Source organism: Carassius carassius, chromosome 44 (genome assembly GCF_963082965.1).
Source record: "Carassius carassius chromosome 44, fCarCar2.1, whole genome shotgun sequence".
Classification (NCBI taxonomy): Eukaryota; Metazoa; Chordata; class Actinopteri; order Cypriniformes; family Cyprinidae; genus Carassius; species Carassius carassius.
This window is the reverse complement of record NC_081798.1, coordinates 1,984,844-2,005,345: the sequence shown is the minus strand read 5'-3', so window position 1 is coordinate 2,005,345 and position 20,502 is coordinate 1,984,844. Positions and strand designations below refer to the sequence as shown.

Genomic DNA, 20,502 nt, shown 5'->3' with positions numbered 1-20,502 from the left:
TGGAAGCATATCTGTGCAAAGAAATATTTTTTGTATCTATATAGAATTTTTTTTTATGCATCTATTTTTTAACAAATGACAATAAACAAGAAATTATTTAAAATATTGGATCATAAATTGTTATTTTGATAATATATAACCTATTTTAACAATTCACAATGAACACTATTTCATTTTTTTCCACACGTTTCCATACTAACACCTCGTGTTATTTTATATAATTATTGTGTTATTTTATGTTATTTATAAATATTTTTTTAATTAATTTATAAATATTATAAAGTGTATGAGTGGTTCAGAAAAAAATAATTTATGGATGAAATATTTCGCTAATAAAATAATATTATTAACCACCAGAGAGTCACAAATGGCTTTTATTTCTTACAAACAAGCGCGACGTCATTATAAAATCAACAGCGCCTCGGCCAATCAGCGGGCGGGAGGAGACGGGACTTCCGCGTTTGTGGGAGGATCCGGGTGGGTGTTGATTTGTCAGGAATAAAGCGAAGATCAACATCATAACATTGTGATTTTTGATTCTGAATAATAGTCTAAATAGCTCGTTGCGCTCGCGGTAAATCTGCAGTCATGCCGGGAATCGACAAATTACCGATAGAGGAAACCCTGGAGGACAGTCCACAGGTAAACCAGCAGCATTTAGCCAACAAGCTAACAGAAGTTATACATAAATAAACATTTTATCATAATAAACATCTGCTTCTCAAGCGGTTACACAGAGCGGATCATGAGTTTGTTCGTGTTTCTATTCATCATAATTGATGATTCTGTCTGATTTTGAGCTCTTTAGCATAAAATGGGTTGTGGTTTGGATTTGGCAATGATCAGTTATTAGAAAACATTAATCAGAAATACAAAAGAACATAGCTTTACTCACGTGATAAATGTTGTAATTGGAGATCAAATCGAAACTCATCAGAGTGAATGGACGTGTTCACATATGATTCTGTTTTAGTCTGAAATCTCACAAATAAAGTATGAGGCCTTGTTTTACATGTATCCACAATTTGTTATTAAACAGCACATTTTATGATAGGAATACCATCTTGAGGTCATGTCTGAATGGTGCTGGTGTTTTCCAGACTCGCTCTCTGCTCGGTGTGTTTGAGGAAGACACTGAGGCCATATCCAGTTATTTCAGTCAGCTATTCAAAGCCATGCACAGAATCTACGACGCCCAGGTGAGAATATGGAATATGATATATGCTCAATAATCACATTATAATAGTGACTGTAACTTAAGTGTTAATGGATGAATCACACACAACCTGTCAAGATCTTGTCTTGATCATATTGCACCCCAAAGCCAAAAGATAAAACCCATTTTAGGGTGAATATGTATGTAAATATTTATTTATTTAAATAAATGTTATTTATATATATATATATATATGTATGTATGTATGTGTGTGTGTGTGTGTGTGTGTATGTATGTATGTATATGTTTAGTTTTTAAATATTACTAACAACAACCATATATTATTATTGTTAATAATAATAATAATAATAATAATAATAAAATATATATTTATTATTATTATTATTAACAATAATAATATATGGTTGTTGTTAGTAATATTTAAAAAGTAAACAAATATTTATTATGAGATAATAGTATTACTTATTATTATTAAATTATTATGACTGCCAATAATAATATTAATATTAATAATAATGTGAAAAAAAAACATTATATGAGATCTAACACTATTGTATATTATTGATACTATTATAAAATCATTCTCAATGAAAAATCAGTATATTATTAAGAATAATAAATATTCATTATATGAGATTATTGATATTTTAAAATTGTTAATGATTCATTAATGTTATCTATAAAATAAAATAAAAACATTATTATTAATAATGAATTCAAATAAGTAAATTAAAACGAATTTTCATAATATTAAATACAATTAAATTATGAAATATTAAAAAACTAATTCATGCATAATATATATTCTTTTATGAATTTGGGGTTAGAATTAGCATTATTTTTATTGAGACTCTTGTGCTGCTTCTTTCAGAATGAACTGAGTACTGCCACTCATCTGACGTCTAAATTACTGAAAGACTACGAGAAACAGGTGATTTTTGATTATTGGAAATCGATGGTTTTATTCGCAGTATCTCAGCTTTCTTAGGTTCTCTCTGTGTATATGTAGTGATATAGTTGAGTAGTATGACATCGGTCTCTGTTGTGCAGCGTTTTCCTCTGGGAGGTGATGATGAGGTCATGAGCTCCACTTTGCAGCAGTTTGCCAAAGTCATTGACGAGGTCAGAACATCGTCTGTCACTAATGAAGTCTGTGTTTGTGTGTGTGTGAGTGAGTGTGAGTGTGTGAGTGTGATTTCACTCATGTGTGATTCTCTGTCTTCTTTCAGCTCAGCTCGTGTCACGCCGTTCTCTCCACTCAGCTCGCAGACGCCATGATGTTCCCCATCACACAGTTTCAGGAGAGAGACCTGAGAGGTAGAAGACAGCAGTGCATTGTGGGCTAGAGCTTTCTAGAATATAAGAATATTTTTTCCAAATTCATTTACATTTTCTTTTTTTTTCTTTTATTTCTATTTATTTTTTAACAACTCAATTTTAGTAAAATTAGGATAACTGTTTTATTTTTTATTTATTTTAGTCTCTCGTTTTTCTCGCACATAAAGTAATTGAATTAGATTTCTAAATCTATTTCTATTTAAATTGTTATGTTTCTGCTTTTTTCAATTTGGGCTAACAATTTAATAATTTTGTTGTATTTACATTTTTATATTGTATAGTTTTACATTTTTTAATAGTTTTTAACAATTTAGTAATTTTGTTGTATTTACATTTTATATTGTATAATTACATTTTTTTTTATTGAACTAAATTAAAATAAAAAAATATTAATGGGAAACTCACTGAAATATATCCTGTATTTATATATTTTCACTTATCACTTTTTAAAAAAATATCTATATAGTTTTAACAACTCAATTGTAGTTATTTTAGTGTATTTTAGTATAACAACTTTTTAAAATATATATTTTATTTTCGTTTTTTTTCTTCTCATACATAAGAAAATTACTTATATATTGATGTTTCAATATATAAGTGTGTATATATATATTTATTTCTTAAGCAGTTGTGTAATACTGTGTTATTTTGGAATTACAGAGATACTATTATATTTTTATACATTTTTAAAATCACTATTTATTTATATATTTTCTATTTTAATTTTACTCATTTTTATTAATTGTGTTGTTTTATTGGCCTTTTTTATACGTCTGTATACTTTTATTAAGTTTTAGTTATTTTAGTACATCAAGTTATAAAGTGTCACCTTCACAACTTGCTGTTTTTTAGATATATATATTATTATACTTATAAGTTGTTTTAAATATTAGTAAAATATTTCTTTGTATTTGGTCTTTTTGTATTTCATTATTTTTTTATGTATCTATATAGTTTATTATTATTTTGAGTTTGTAGTTTTAGTTATTTTAGTATATGAAGTTAAACTAAATAAAAAATTTTGTCTGGGCAACTAGCAGATTTTTTTAATAAAATATTTTGATACTTTACACTTTGTACTTTTCTATTTCAGTCAATTTTATTTCAACTAAGAAAACTTATTATTTAGTATTATTTTAGGATTTCTTTTAGTTGAACTATAATAACCCCAGTGTAATAATCATACTGACTGTGCATTATCTCTTACATAACACATTTATTTTCCTCCCCTAATTGTCTCTAGAAATTGTCATCCTGAAGGAAGTGTTTCAGATTGCCAGTGACGGTAAGCACTTAATTTTTTCCCACATAATTGTTGCATCTTATGATAATGTAACCATTACTTGATGCTTCATTTTGTGCAACATATTTGGTTTCAGATCACGACTCAGCCATCAACAGATACAGTCGTCTGTCGAAACGAAAGGAGAATGAGAAGGTGTGGCGTTTTGAGAATTCAGTGTTTAATGATTGACAGCTGCTTGACTTGCAGTCTTCATACTGACACAGAAGAGTGAACTGTGTGTGTGTTGTAATGTGCTCATTTAATAACACACACACTGAGAGTTGGCCAGACTGCCGATAGATGAGCATCTTGACCTCGGAGACATTGGCAGGTACCGGTGTCCTTGTCTAGGACAAAAAACTAAACGATATTAGACAAATATCAAAATCAACTTTTCATACTTTCTTAATGCACATTTTGATCCCACTGTGAATGATTCATCAGTGCATGTTATTCCAAATCATATTCTTACACCAGATTTGCTCCAGTTGATTTTAGGATCATTGGCCTATTACTATATTTTTGTTAAAAAGAAAATCTAATTAAAAATATTATGTTTCTGCTTTTGTTAATTTTGGGCTAGCATTTTAGTAATTTTTATTTATGCATATTTTTAATTTTATTATTTTTGTAATTAATTCAAATTAATTAATTAAATCATTTTTATTTCAGTTTTAGTTTTAGTTATCTTAGTGCATCAGACTGAATGAAAAAGAAAACATTTGATTTGGAAACTAGCTATACATGATATATCATTATTATTAATTTTTTTCAGTTAACATTTATTTTATTTTGTACAACAATAATGTTTTTATAGTTTTACTGATTTCCTCATACTTTAATTAATTAATTATTGAAAAATTATTTGAAAAATATTTAATACATTTTTCACTGATGTCACCAAGGACTTTAATTTTGAACCGGACTAGAAGGAAAATTGGTATAGAAACTTTGAAATTGCTAGAAATTTCACAAACAACAAAGAAAAATAGAAAGAGAGACTTTTCATCATCCAAAAAAATTCCACATTGTTGATATCGCGTCCTGCTCTACATGTAACTGCTGTCATGCATGTGTTCACTGCAGGTGAAGAATGAAGTGATGGAGGACGTCTACACGTCCAGGAAAAAACAGCACGAGACCATAATGCACTACTTCGCATCGCTCAACATGCTGCAGTACAAGAAGAAGATCGCGCTGCTGGAGCCGCTGCTGGGATACATGCAGGCGCAGGTGATGATCATACATGAACCATAAGCACATCTGATAATAGAGGCCTTTTAGAATTCAGAATGGTTTGCTTTTCATCAGATCAGTTTTTTTAAACTGGGATCAGAGAATCTGACGCAGCAGTGGGAGGAGTTTCTCACCAACATCGGAACCAGCGTGCAGAAGTGAGTTTCAACCATTGAAAAAAAATGTTTATTATTTTTTTATATTTTTTTAACTGATTTAAGATTTGTATTAGATGAAAAGGTAAAAAAATAAAATAAATCAGAACTGTTGCAACTGAGGTACTAAAACTGTTAAAACCGAAACAGAAAAACATACTGTATAAGTTATTTTTATTATATAGCAAAATAATAAATAAAATATAAATGTATTTATACAAGTGCAAATATAAAAACTTAATAAAATAATGTATAAATAATTATATTTTACCATAAACTGGTCGAATACATCTGGCATAATACATCACAACATGTTTATGGAACTTTTTCATTTTATGGCATGTTAGTTGTGTTATAAATATCGATTTAAGTATTTTTTTAAATAGGGAAGCACAATATATTAGTGCTCATATCAGTACCGGCCTGATTAGTTTGATTAATGATCAGCAACATATTACAATATTGTAAACGGATGATATCAGAGATTATTTTTCTAACTGTATTCAAACTGTATTGCTTAGGATAGGCCATAAACAAAGTATTTATTTATTTTTATACTTTATTTCAAAGTTAACAGTGGAAAAGGGCAAAACAGTACAGCTTTACGTTGTATCCGTTATGTCATCATATCAGTTGCATTGCAGAGAGCCAATTATGAAAATTATCCCTATCTGCCAGAAATTAATACTTTTATTCAACAAGGGTGCATTATATTGACTAAAAGTGACAGAAAAGACATTTAGAATATTATAAATGATTTCTGTTTAAATTAAATGTTTTTTTTGAGCATCAAATCAGCATATCAGAATGATTTCTGAAAGATCATGTGACACTGAAGACTGGAGTAATGATGATGAAAATAACAGGAATAATTTACATTCTACAATATATTCATACAGAAAACAGCTATTTTAAATTGGAATATTTCATAATATTAATCAAACAAATGCAGCCTTTGTGAGCAGAAGACACTTTTTTTGAAAACACAAAAAAACTTTTAAGCAGTAGTGTATCTTACGTATTATACAGTATGTACAGTATTGCACACTATCGTTTCTGTTTTTGAGTGTTCTTGTCGATAAAATATTCTTTGCATTTTATTTGCATAAAAGCACATTTTACTTGTAAATTTAACAAATGAGTGCAATACATAAATGTAGTTTGTTTGCATGTGTTCTATTGCAAATGAGAAAACCAGTTAATTCAACTGTTTTTAGTTTCTTTTCTCTTTGTGCTCGTAGTGTTCGCAGGGAAATGGACCACGACGCTGAAGCCACAGAGCAGACGATTCATGACCTAAAAGCAGCCAGTGACCCGCTCTACATGCCCGACCTGGACCCCAACAAGATCCCGGTGAACCGCAACCTGACCCGCAAAACTGGCTACCTCAACACTCGCTAGTACGACCGCATCAGCCACCGAGGCAACGTTTATACACGGCACAGTCGTCTGCGTTTCTAATCATCTCATGCTTTCTCCTCCAGCAAAACAGGTCTGGTGTCGTCTTCCTGGGAGCGGCAGTATTTCTTCACGCAGGGAGGAAACCTCATGAGCCAATCGCGTGGAGCCGTGGCCGGAGGTCTGGTTCTGGACATCGACAACTGCTCCGTCATGGCAGTGGACTGTGAGGACCGACGCTTCTGCTTTCAGATCACAGCTTTTGATGGCAAGAAGTACGTTTTTTTTGTCTTGTGCTGATCTTACTATTGCATATACATAGAGTAGCATCATTAGGTATCATTCAGTAGACATCTTTCAGCCTGTTTCAGATAAACCAGTTTGGAAATGTGGTTAATGGCTTTAGATGCCAATCCAAACGTTTCTGTCTTTCTCAATAGGCGGTTTTCATGCACAGTTTGATTTCTACAGTAATGTAACTTCTGTTGTTACTGAAATTTGCTGAAAATGTCCTTATCCTAAGATCATCCAAGATCAGGATGAGTTTGTTTCTTCATCAGGTTTGGAGAAATGTAGCATTGCATCAGTGTCTCATCAATGGATGCTCTGCAGTGAATGGGTGCCGTCAGAATGAGTGTCTAAACGGCTGATAAAAACATCACAATAATCCACAGCCACTCCAGTCCAGCAGTTAACACCAAACAAATCCATCATTAAGACATTTTTAACTTTAAACCATTGCTTCCAGCTATAATATGAGTCTTCTATATATAATATTGCTATCTCCAGTGAAAAAGTGATCTGGTCTGAATCAGGAGTGAAATCTGCACAGATCAAGCTTCGTTTACACTGTTCACAGCTGTAAACAAATATGTGAATTGATTTTGATTTGAGAGAGAGCAAGTGTTATTATAGATTATGGACTCGTATTTGAGCCAGAAACAACCGTTTGAAGATAAAAAATATCTTAATTATATAGACAGCTTTAGGCTTCTCGGGATGTTAACTGATGGAATGGAGTGGTATGGATTACTTGTGATGTTTTTATACGCTGTTTAGACTCTCATTCTGACGGCACCCATTCACTGCAGAGGATCCATTGCTACATTTCTGACACAATGCTACATTTCTCCAAATCTGATGAAGAAACTCGGATGGCCTGAGGCTGAGGGTGGAAAACTAAAATCCCCAAAAGGGATTGGTTACTTTTCCTGTTCTTCTGGTATAAGTCTAGTAATGAGAAATGTAAACACTACAGTGCTGAAGTGCTGCTGATCCAGTTTAAACTCGATTGAATATTCACCAGGCGAGTAAATGGCTGTCTTATCCTTTTCTCAGTACATCTGCCAGTTCTTGAGTCATTCTGAGTCACTGCTTTCAGTGAATGGCTGTTTCTCTGTGTACCGCAGGGCCGTTATATTACAGGCGGAGAGCAGGAAAGACTGCGAGGAGGTGAGGAGACTGTGTTTGATTGAGTCTGGAAAAACAAAGATTTAACCAAGAAATTATAATTACATTACTGTTCAAATGTCTGGGATTAGAAAGATTGTTTTGGTTCTATTCAGCAGGGATGCATTACATTTATCAAAAGTGTCAGTGAATACATTTCTATTTCAACTTCAGATAAATGCTGTTCTTTTGAACTTTTTATTCATCAAAGAATCCTAAATAATGTGAGATTACAAAAAATATAAAGCAGCACAGCTGTTTGCAATATTGATTAATAGTCATAAATGTTTCTTGAGCAGCAACTCAGCATATTAGAATGATTTCTGAAGGGTCATGTGACACTGAAGAGTAAATAAATAAATGCATTTAGAAGATGCTTTTATCCAAAGCGACTTACAATGCATTCAGGCTAACCTTTTTTACCTAACATATGTTCCCTGGGAATCGAACCCACAATCCTTATGCTCTACCACTGAACCACAGAGTACAGTAATGATGCTGCAAACATGCTTTAAATTGGCTTTAACAGATTCACCAATTAAAACTCTTTTAAATGTTTTTTCTTTCTTTTTTAGTGGATTGCAACAATAAACAACATCTCTAAGAGGATATACCTCAGTGAAAACCCAGAGGTGAGTGTGGGATTCAGATTTACTCTCATCGTCATACATGAAAACCGAAACCTCTGCAAATATAATACAATAACTTTAATGCGATTTGGAGTCAGTCATTGCTAATGTTTCTTGTGTCGGCAGGAAATCGCAGCGAGAGTGAATCAGTCGGCTCTGGAGGCTGTAACACCTTCACCATCTTTCCAACAGCGGCACGAGAGTTTCAGACCGAGCACGTGAGTGTCAGAGCAACATCTCACTTATACAAATACTACAGCCTTAAATGAAAATAGCTGAAAATGTACTGACCCTAAGATGATCCAAGATGTAGATGAGTTTGTTTCTTCATCAGATTTGGAGAAATGTAGCATTGCATCAGTGTCTCAGCAATGGATGCTCTGCAGTGAATGGGTGCCGTCAGAATGAGAGTCCAAACAGTTAAGAAAAACATCACAATAATCCACAGCCACTCCAGTCCATCAGTTAATGTCTTGAGATGTTAATAAAAAGCTGAAACAAATCCAACACAAAGACATTCTTAAAGCTGCAGTCCATACCTTTTTTTGTTCAAAATATACATTATTTATATAATAAGTGAATAATAGTAATAAACTTCAAACGACTTCCTCCTGTGAAAAAGTCATCACGTCTGAATCAGGTGAGAGATCTGCACAGATCAAACCGATCTCACAGAGCCAAAACATCTCTAAACAAATATGTGGCTGGATTTTGATGTGAGAGACAACAGAAGATGGACTTTTTCACTGAAGGAAGGGTTATTGAGGGATTATGGACTAATATTTTATCCATAAATGATAGTTTGAAGTTAAAATTATCTTGATAGGTTTAATTTTTACAAAAACACAGCTTTTGGCTTCACAAGATATGGACTGGAGTGGCTGTGTATTATTGTGATGTTTTTATCAGCTGTTTGGACTCTCATTGTGACGGCACCCATTCACTGCAGAGCATCCATTGATGAGCAAAGAGATGTGTTCGTAAATGATTCCATGTTTTCTGTCTGGATGCATTGCAGTTTGCTTCTTCATAAGATTTGTGGAAATGTAGCATTGCATCAGTGTCTCAAAAATGGATGACCTGCAGTAAATGGGTGCCGTCAGAATGAGAGTCCAAACAGCTGTTAAAAACATCACGATAATCCACAAGCACTCCAGTCCATCAATTAATGTCTTGAGATGTTAGAAAAAACTGAAAAAAATCCATCATAAAGACATTCTTAAAGCTGCTGTCCATAACTTTTTTTTCCCCCTAAATTTACAATATTTATATAATAAGGGAATAATAGTAATAAACTTCAAACGTAAAAAATTTAAGTAAAAAAGTCATCACGTTTTTTACAAAAACACAGCTTTCGTCTTCTCCAGATGTTAACTGATGGACTGGAGTGATGAGTATTATTGTGATGTTTTTATTAGATGTTTGGACTCTCATTCTGACGGCACCCATTCACTGCAGAGCATCCATTGATGAGAAAAGAGATGAGTTCGTAAAAGATTCCATGTTTTCTGTCTGAAAGCATTGCTTTTTTTAACTCCTGAAGTCAAAGTCGACCCAAAGCGGGTCGTTCAGGCAGTCAGTGCTCTGCAGGCTCTGAGTCTCCGGCGCTGTCGTCTCTGTCTCTGGATTCGCTGGTGGCTCCGGACACACCCATTCAGTTTGACATCATCTCCCCCGTCAGCGAGGAGCACACCAGTCAGGCTAAGAGCGGCGCTCAGGGCAGGTCTGCGCTCCAATCTCTGGCTTATGTTTATAAAAAGAGGAGAATTTACTGTCGATTGTTATTAGAGAATTATTAAGCACTGGCTTGTGTTTGTCTCTTTACTGAAAGAAGGACCAACCCGTTTGGGGAATCTGGAGGGTCAAAATCTGAAGAAAGTGAAGGTACATTGATAAAAAAGTTTGGGGTCGGTTGGATTTTGTTTTGAAAGAAATTAATTACTTTTAATCACAAAGGGTCAAATTGATCCAAAGTGACCATGAAGACATTTCTAATGTTACAGAAAATATCTGTCAAATTATTGCTTTGCTTTTAAACTTTCCCTTCATCAAAGAATTTCAACAAACTAAATGTATATGGTTTCCACAAAAATATGAAGCTGTTTTCAACATTTATAATAATGAGGAATGTTTCTTGAGCAGCAAATCAGCATATTAAAATGATTTCTGAAGATCATGTGACACTGAAGATGCTGAAAATGCAGCTGCGCATCAGAGAAATAAATTACATTTACATTCACATAGTAAACACTTATTTTAAAATGTAATAATATTTTACAAGGTTGCAGCTTTTGCCGTATTCTTAATCAAGTAAATGCAGTTTTGATGAGCAGAAGATGTATGTGTGTGTGTGTGTGTTAATAAATATTAAAATTGTTAATACCTAATTGTCCTTTAATGGCAGAATGTAAATTTATCTTCGTGCTATTCCTTTAATAGCTTAAATTGCACATGAAAAGCAACTTGCAATGTATTTAATTCACATAATGTCATGTATTTTCTGATGAAATTGAACATTCTAGGCCAAGACTTGATTTATATTCATCTGATTTGATTAAATTGTGATAATTAGTGAGTTTTAGTCTAGTCACATTAACAGAAAAGCAGAGAATATTATTGCAATCTGATGCAAGATTAAAAAAGCAGTTTTTGATATGTGCACACATGACTTTTATTAAAATAAATGCATTCATTCATTTTGATTTCATGTTGGTATGGAGTCCAACCGAGTCTCTCGTGTCGTTTCAGACTCGATTCTGCACCAGCTTTACATCGTTCGCTTCCTGGGCTGCATGGAGGTGAAGGCCACAGAGAGCGCAGACGTCATCTCTGAGACCATGAGACAGATCCTGGCCGCCCGAGCCATTCACAACATCTTCAGGATGACCGAGTCTCATCTGCTCGTCACCTGTGAATGCCTCAAGTCAGTTAACTGATCCTGAGTCAGTTTTGCACAGACTCAAGAGAATGTGTTTTCGGATCATGTGTATATTCATGTCTCTAAAAAAGTCTGTTTGTTTGTTTGTAGGTTGATTGACCCGCAGACACAAGTCACAAGACTGCGGGTAGGTCCTTACAGTTCTGTGATTTCTGTTTGCGCTCTCAGTCAAACAGTGAAAGACTCTGAATCCAGTGCTGCTTTGAAGGAAGTATCTGTTGTGTGTCCCTCAGTTTCCTCTCTCCAGCGTTGTGCTGTGTGCGTCACATCAGGAGAACAAGAGCTTGTTTGGTTTTGTGCTGAAGACGGCCGGAGGACGAGAAGACGGACGACATCTTACAGTCTGCTACGTCTTTGAGTCAAACAATGATGGAGAGAAGGTACAAATAGATTGAACTCTTAGTAATAAAAAAAACGTATATATCTGAAGTTACATATATATATGCGAGTTGTATTATTATTGATTCATAACTGATTTATTTACATTACATATATAATTGATATTACATTATTAGAAAAAATTATTATAATATTATATTAATATATTACATTATTATTAAACATTTTAGTATACGTAAAAATATATCACTCTTACATTCATAATTTAATGTTATATAAAATTATAATAATATTACTAGAATAATATATATTTATTTAATATATAATATTAATATATCAAGCTGTAATTTACACTCACCCATATTATATTTATTATATAAATAAATATTGTGATATATTATTATAATGAGTTATGCTATAATTAATTTTTGATGTATATAATATACGTATTTTATTTATTTGTAGTCTATATAAATATATATTTAAAATGATTAGATTGGAAATATATTTAAAAATTATATTATCTATTTTATTGTATTTATTTATTTTTATAAACCTTTTATTTTATAATTTAATAAGAACATGTGTACATACTCCTTTTTACATTTTAGTATTCTTAAAAAATATATAATTCTTAATTTAATAATTTAATTTTATATAATATTACTAGAATAATATATATTTGTTTGACTATATAATGTATAATAATAATATATCAAGCTATAATTTACACACACACTCATATTATAAGTTATATATAAGCATATATAATATATATAAGCATATAAGTTATGCTATAATTGATTTTTATGTATATTATATATGTATATTATTTGTAGTCTATATAAAAATATATTTAAAATCATTAGACCTTTTATTTTATTATTTTATTTATTTATTTTTATAAACCTTTTATTTTTAAGGTAATGTGTACAGACCCCTTTTTACATTATAGTATACTTAAAAATATATAATTCTTACATGAATAATTTAATGTGATATAAAATTATAATGATATTACTATATCATATATTTTAGTAATTATTAATATATTTATTTGAATAAATAATGTATAATAATAATATATCAAGCAATAATTTACACTCACACACCCATAATATAGTATATAAATAAATATTGAGATATATTATTATAATTATGAGTTATGCTATAATATATTTACTTATATTTTTATGTATATAATATATATATATGTATATCATTTATTTGTAGTCTATGTAAATATATATTTAAAATCATTATATGTTATCTATTTTATTTTATTTATTTTTATAAACTTTCTTTTTTATACTTTAATAAGGACATGTGTACATACCCCTTTAAAAAAACAAAAAACAAACAAACAAAGGCTCTTTTAGAGGTTGTTTTGAGCTGATCTCAGTGATTTCGATGCTCTTGATTGTTAGATCTGTGACAGTGTAGGACTGGCGAAGCAGATCGCGCTCCACTCTGAGATGGTGAGAAAACTCTTCATTTATTTTATTTCAGATGACTCGATCTGTGCACAAATAACAGGTCAAATAAAATTGATAATCTTAATAATATGCACGAAGATGCATGTGTTTTGTTTGTTTTTTCCTGACAGGACCGCAAATCCACACAGAAACAGAGAGAGCTGGACAAGGCCAAAGAGAAACAACAGGAAGAACTTCATAAACAAAAACAGATAGAGAAGGTAAAGCAAAGCATTTGGGATCTGTACCATGTTTCCTAAAGAAGGCTACATTTAAGAAAATACAGTAATATTGTGAAATAATATTACATTTTAAATTAACTGTTTTTTATATGAATATATAGTCAAATCTAATTTATTTATCTGATGCTGCAGCTGAATTTTCAGCATGAGTGTCACATGATCTTCAGAAATCATTCTAATATACTGATTTGCTGCTCATTGAACATTTCTGATTATAATCAATGAACATTTTTGTGGAAACTGTGATGTATATTTTGAAAAGAACAGCATTTTGATTTCAAATAGAGTATTTTGTAACACTATAAATGCATTTGCCGTCACTTTAGGTTAATTTAATGCATCCTTGTTGAATATTATTTTCTTAAAAATGTATATATATTTTTACAGGATCTCGAAGAACAAAGCCGTTTGATAGCCGCGTCGAGTCGACCCGGCCAACCAGCTGCTGATGGACAGTTCTTGGTCCTTAGCAACAGCCAATCAGAGGACAGCGACGCAGGAGAGGAGGGGCAGAAAAAGGGCGAATCAGAGGCCTGATGGAAACCATTCTGTGCTTGGATTCCACGAACATCACTTCCTGTTCTTCAGGGGATCTCCAGAAACAATGATGTAATATGTGACTGCAAAAAGAATTAATGCGGACACTTTGGGGAAAAACCTCTCAAAAGTTGTTATTTGTAAGAATCCTGTATTTTTTACCATATCCGTTACTGACCTGCATTTGCTTTTAGAGGGTTTGATAAATGTATGCGTGTAAATGAATCCACTACCATGACGAACTAAACCTGAGGAGATGCTTTTATTTCAATGATGCTGCACGTGTGAATAATAACTGATTTAATTCTGTATGTTTCCGTTCTCACTGATCATATTTTAAGGCTGCTGTGTTTTCGTTCATATCGCGTCCCCGATGACGGTGAATTTCACTAAATGTGTCAAAAACGTTTTTATTATAGTGATTCAAATAATACTAAATATCGTACTTGTGCTAAAAACAGGCATTTTATTTACACAAATGAATTCTTTCTAAAATATGATTATTTCTGTGAGGTTCATCATACTGCATTTCAAAATGATTTCATGAGCTTATATTTTCTTTGTAATTAATACAGTTCTGATTTTCATCTCTAGGCTGTTTTTTTTTATCTATAAACACACCGTTGTAATAACTCAGTGTTTCTATCTCAACGCTAAGAAAAAATCTTATTTTTTTGGTTTAAAATCATGTGATTCAATGCCTTTAATGTTTGGCATATGCTTTTATTTTTGTTATTTTTTAGGTATAAGATGTTTGGAGCCTGTATTGCACAAAATGGCCCAATGTATTGAAACGCTTCAGCTTGTGGATAAAAGAAAAAAGGTAATGGAATTGCAAACTGAAATATAATTTTTTTGCTTTTCTCCAAAAATCTGACAAGGTGGAAGTTTACTTGAGAATGAAATACTGTATCATTCATTGATTTGGATTCTTTGATTGTTTGCATGAAGTCATGAACCGTTTTTTTTTGTTGCATTTGCAGCATTTAATTTGTAAATGATTATTTCTAACCTTTAAGAAAATGTTTGAATCTAAATGTCTTTATACAAAATCAGTCGATGGATTTATGGGGTACAATGAAGATTGATATTAAAATTTCTTTCAAATGCGCTGATGATCTTTGACTCATCTTACAGATCTATGCTAAATTGCCTTTTTATAATTTTTTTTCCATGTCTCAGTTTAGAATTTTTTTAATGGATGTTTTTTCTTCTTCAGGTAATAAACAGGTATAATCATTGTTACAGCTACAGTAAATCCAATATTGAAAAGATTTAACAAATAATACATGAAAACATATACAATTAAGCTCAATTAAAAAGTTGTATTGTTTTGTTTAGTAAACATTTTCAAATAACAAACAGGTATTACAATTGATAAACACAGGTATAATAGACACAGGTATAATTGAAAAAAAAAAAACAATTTCGCAAATAATACATGAAAGCTAACTAAAAATACATTTAAATTTAAACTTACTGAGGGTTAATACAAAGTTCATAATTTTTAAATGCCACCAAAACTTATTTTTAGTTATTAAAGTTTATATGATGTTCAAAACATTTTGTCCTGTTCTGGTTTTGGAAACATTTTTTATATGTTATTCTGTAATTGTTAAAACAGTGTTGTATTATATATTTATATAAATAAATTTAGCATTTATTTGTATTTTATTAATTATTTTGTTAAGGTGTCGAGAGGTCACATGCATGTTTCTTCAATTTCCAGTATTTGAAAACAATACCAGCAAACTCTCCAAACTGGTGCAACTGGATTACCTCATAAAAAAAGAAGAAGTGTAAATTGCTTGCATTGTAATTTGATTTTGAGTGATTTGAAATTCATTTCTAATTGGTCTTCATTTGGTTTGCATTTAAACAAGACTAATTGGTAATTTCTTTGCAAAACAATGGAGCCGCAGGGGCCCTCCAAGAGCCTAAGACAAATAAACAAGCAAGTTATTTATTAAAAGCAGCCAAGCAGCCCAAAGAGATCAATTCGGCATTGAAAGGGACAATTATTGCATGCTGCTTTCAGCAAATTGCCAGGTAGCTGTGCTTTTGTGATCCGGAGCATCTTTCTCCATGCATGTCAAGACACAATGGGAATATTCAACAGGATTAGTTTAAACAGCATTAGGCTTTAATATGATTTGAAACTCTTGTGGTAGAAAATAAGGTAAATAAGATTAGGCACTAGTTGACTGCTTTCTCATAATGCTGGAGTTACGGCACGAGGAAATTAAGAGAAGTTAAATCCCGGGAACCGGGCCTAATTTTCTACCTGGTGAGTACAAAGAATGCCATATCAGCTGTGTTTTGTCCCGTTCAATAGCAGCTTTGAGGGATTCAGTGTTTTCAGTAGATAACAGGTTGCTGCTTCACGTTGGAAGGCCTCATTTAGACCCTGAATGACCTGCAGTCCAGGGGCCCCATGCGGAGGACCGGCAATTCTTATGTAAAACATTGAGTCTCAGGCTTTAATTGGTGACGTTTTGGAGAGTGTGGAGCTATAAAGTCGAACCTCCAGCTTTCAGATCACACCAGAAGAAGAGGACTGGATCTCCTGATGGCTTCTCTCACAGTGAGCGTGCATCAGAGCCGCTCGATGTCCAGACAGTCTGCCTTCACCATTGACAGCATCCTGGGACTCGACAGACCGGATCCCAGAACCGTGCTTTCAGCACCTCACCGACCCTGGACAGGTAAAATAACACACTCTATAGACACAAATACGTGACCCTGGGTCATAAGGGTAAATTGTTTGAAATTGAGATTTATATGAATAAAAGAGCTTTCCATTGATGTATGGTTTGTTATGATAGGACAATATTGTATCTTTCTGAGATACAGCTTTATTTGAAAATCTGGAACCTATGCAAAAAAAATAAAAAAATCTAAATATTGAGAAGATCACATTTAAAGTTGCTTAAATTAAGTTCTTAGCAATGCATGTTACTAATCAAAAATTCAGTTTTGATTTATTTACGTTAGGACATTTACAAAATATCTTTACTTAATATCCCAATGATTTTTGGCATAAAAGAGAAACTGATCATTTTGACCCATGAATTGTTTTGTTGTCTATTGCTACAAATATATCTGTGACTGCTTTTGTGCTCCAGTCACATATATTTTAAAGTTGTTTTTCATATATACCTACTTTAAACCCGAAATGAAAACAACCTCAGTATGAGCTCCATTAAACTCTCCAAACTTGTGCAACTTGATTAAATTCAGTAAAATAAAGCGTAAATTGCTTGCATTGTAAGATGAGTGATTTGATATTCATTATTTTACCTGTACAAAAATATTCTGTTATGCTGCTTGACTTTGCAAAATGGAAGTAGTTATCATATTATTTTAATTACTTAATAAACACTGGTTTGTAGTGAAAATAGTTTTACTGTTTATTGCACTTAAAGTGAAAATATCTTCCATATGTAAGAAACAATATTGTTGACAATATTTGGGGATAATTAACGTAAATATTATTTGAAAATGAAATAAAATAATAAAACTGGTCACTAATATTAATTTCAGAAACGACATTATTATGGATAAGTTGTGGATAAAGCAAAGATTATTAGAGTATATGTTTTACAAGAAAATACTACTTCAGTCTTTCATTCCCACTTTAAATTCCACTTTTCAATTCTTGAAAGAAAATTGTTTCAAAGTAAACCCTGGCTGCACCAAAAATTGGCAATAATTTCGAACTCTTACTCGGTTTACTGAACCGATTCTCTGAAGCGACTCGTTCGAACAAACCGATTCACTTGAATAATTTGCATTTCTCAGCGAAAAGAGCGCGCATTTCCTTAACATAAGGACTTTTATCTATTCCAGACGTGAAACCAGCGGGTCAGAGCCGTGGTGTGGTCGCAGACAGTGATGTTTCAGTGAATGTGAGGGTGAATGAAGACAGTAAATCTTACAGTAAATCACCAGCAGACGCTTACAGGAGAACACTGAACTGGTACATCGGACGCAGACCGCGCACCGCTTTCTCTAGTGTTCAGGTAAATGTTCAGCTCCAACATGATAACATTTAATTAAAATTATATGTGACCCAAGACCAAAAAACAAGCCATAAGGGTCAATTTTTTAAACTGAGATTTATATGAATAAATAATCTCTCCATTGATGGATGGTTTGTTAGGAGGACAATATTTGGCAATCTGGAATCTGAGGGTGCAAAAAATCTAAATATTGAGAAAATCGCCTTTAAAGTTGTCTAAATGAGGTTTTTAGCAATGCATGCTATTATTACTCAAAAATAAAGTGTTGATATATTTACCAGTAGGAAGTGTACAAAATATCTTCATGGAACATGATCTTAACTAATGATTTTTGGCATAAAAGAAAAATTGATCATTTTGACACATACAGTGTATTTTTGGCTATTGCTTCAAATATACCCGTGCTACTTCAGACTGCTTTTGTGCTCCAGGGACACATATGTGTTATTTTTCCTTTAAATCATATGTGCCAGAAATAAATCAGTGGGTTTATTTATTAAAAATAAAACTCTTATTGTCAAACACACAAAACTACAGGTTGTGAACGAGACTGAAATCACAAAATATCGAAAGCTGTTTCAGTCGTGGACTATTTGTGATTTCTATAGATTTAATAAATAAAGAGTAAACTCTGTTTTATGTGTAATTCTGTTATTTCTTTATGTCCAGATCAAGATATTGGAGAGTGTGTTTCAAGTGAACTCATACCCAGGCATTGACATACGTGAAGAACTTGCTAAGAAACTGCATCTAGATGAGGACAGGATTCAGGTGAAGACTGGTTTACATCTATAAATCGATAACCATATAGGCCTATTATTTATTTAGTATAGTGTTATTAGTTATGGGATATCTGGATGTGTACTAGACCTGATATTTTTTTGTCTGTCTCTTAGATTTGGTTCCAGAACAGAAGAGCGAAGCTGAAGCGTTCACACCGAGAATCTCAGTTTCTCATGGAGAAGAACGTCCTCCTGAGTGATTTACAGTCAAGCAGAGAGGAACGCTGACTGCAGATCCACATTCGATCCTATTATTATTATTTCTGTCGCTCTGCCTCACTCTGTGATGTTGTAATTTATTATATATGTCTTTACCAGTTATGCAACTATTAATATTCCACTTTGATTTAAATGCTAAAGATTCTTATTGTTATTTCTTATTGTGTTTGCTGAAAATATAAAATAATAAAGTCAACATAAACACAATTTTAAATTTCTCTACTTCCAAGTGGATTTAAGTTAACATTATCTTCTGCCAGCTGTTAAACTAACCTGCAAACTAATTAGTGCTTTGTAACTAGGGTTTAGTAAACCTATTAAGCATTGTTTGGGTCACAAAGGGGGGTTTCTCTGAGGGGGGCATCTCAACAATTACATCTGCATTTGAGTCAGTCATGGGATTTTAACACTTTAAAAGGATGTATTATATTATATTATATTATATTAAACATAATACACATGTACATATGCAAACACCAGGTGGCGATATTGTTCTTGCTCTGAAAACTGCTCTGCCTCTTTTTCTAATTTGTTACAAAAATGCACTTTAATTAAAAAATGTTTACTTGGAAATAATACTAGTTTTAAACAGAATTTTATTGTAAAATGTACAACAAAAATTGTTGTTTTATTTACAGATTTATAAAAATATTTTTGCAGTGTAGATTAAAAATAAAAAACAAACTGTCTTGAAATTAAAAAATGCATTCTGTTAATAATAAAGTGTTTTAAAAAGTTAAAATATAGTCAAAATCTTTTGTTGAAGTTGTAGATAAGTTGTAGATAAAACAAAGATTAACGGATGTCTTCGATAAAATGTATTATATAGACTCAAAATATTGCATTTAATTCAATGTGTAACTTGCCGTTTGTTTGAAATTTAGCAATTACTGAGTGAAAATTGTTTCTTAGCTTTTTTTAAGATAAGTAAATTTGTTCAATGTATTTTTCTAAAATAATAAAACAAAATACTTTTTAAAAATAAATGTCATGTTTAGGAGTAAAACTGACAACAATTTAATTTAAAATACTGGGAATAATTCATGTTAATACTATTTAGAAATATATTAAATAATTATAGGAACAACACTAAACTGAAAACTCCATAATGAAAAAATGCAAAAGCTTTCCTTCATGTATTTCCTTCATGAAGAGAGACATATTTATATTTTGTCCAGAATATCAAAGCAGATTTTCCCAGGGCAGTACCACACATTTATAGCTTTATTATTTATAGTTTTATGTATATTTTTAATGAATACTTTTAATGAATGCATCATA

General features: G+C 31.9%; 2 protein-coding genes across 3 annotated transcripts; both read left to right on the top strand.

Annotated features, from left to right (window-relative positions):
* The first annotated feature begins 449 nt into the window (after window positions 1–449).
* appl1 (adaptor protein, phosphotyrosine interaction, PH domain and leucine zipper containing 1) lies at window positions 450–14,359 on the top strand. 2 transcript variants are annotated; one of them, XM_059537191.1, is made up of 22 exons: window positions 450–642; window positions 1,101–1,199; window positions 2,049–2,108; window positions 2,228–2,299; window positions 2,407–2,494; window positions 3,759–3,800; window positions 3,895–3,953; window positions 4,887–5,033; window positions 5,112–5,194; window positions 6,433–6,591; window positions 6,676–6,864; window positions 7,999–8,041; window positions 8,614–8,670; window positions 8,794–8,885; window positions 10,211–10,390; window positions 10,502–10,551; window positions 11,416–11,590; window positions 11,696–11,732; window positions 11,839–11,985; window positions 13,372–13,422; window positions 13,551–13,640; window positions 14,049–14,359. In XM_059537191.1, the coding sequence occupies exons 1-22, from the start codon at window positions 589–591 to the stop codon at window positions 14,196–14,198; spliced, it is 2,124 nt and encodes a 707-aa protein (XP_059393174.1). In that variant the 5' UTR covers window positions 450–588; the 3' UTR covers window positions 14,199–14,359. The 2 variants fall into 2 exon arrangements, with proteins under 2 accessions (XP_059393174.1, XP_059393173.1); XM_059537190.1 differs by having other exon boundaries at window positions 10,499–10,551.
* Window positions 14,360–16,688: 2,329 nt separating this feature from the next.
* On the top strand, window positions 16,689–19,520 carry hesx1 (HESX homeobox 1). Its single transcript, XM_059538013.1, has 4 exons — window positions 16,689–16,903; window positions 18,048–18,220; window positions 18,890–18,991; window positions 19,117–19,520. Exons 1-4 carry the CDS (start codon window positions 16,768–16,770, stop codon window positions 19,228–19,230), a joined length of 525 nt encoding a protein of 174 aa, XP_059393996.1. The 5' UTR covers window positions 16,689–16,767; the 3' UTR covers window positions 19,231–19,520.
* Window positions 19,521–20,502: the final 982 nt, after the last annotated feature.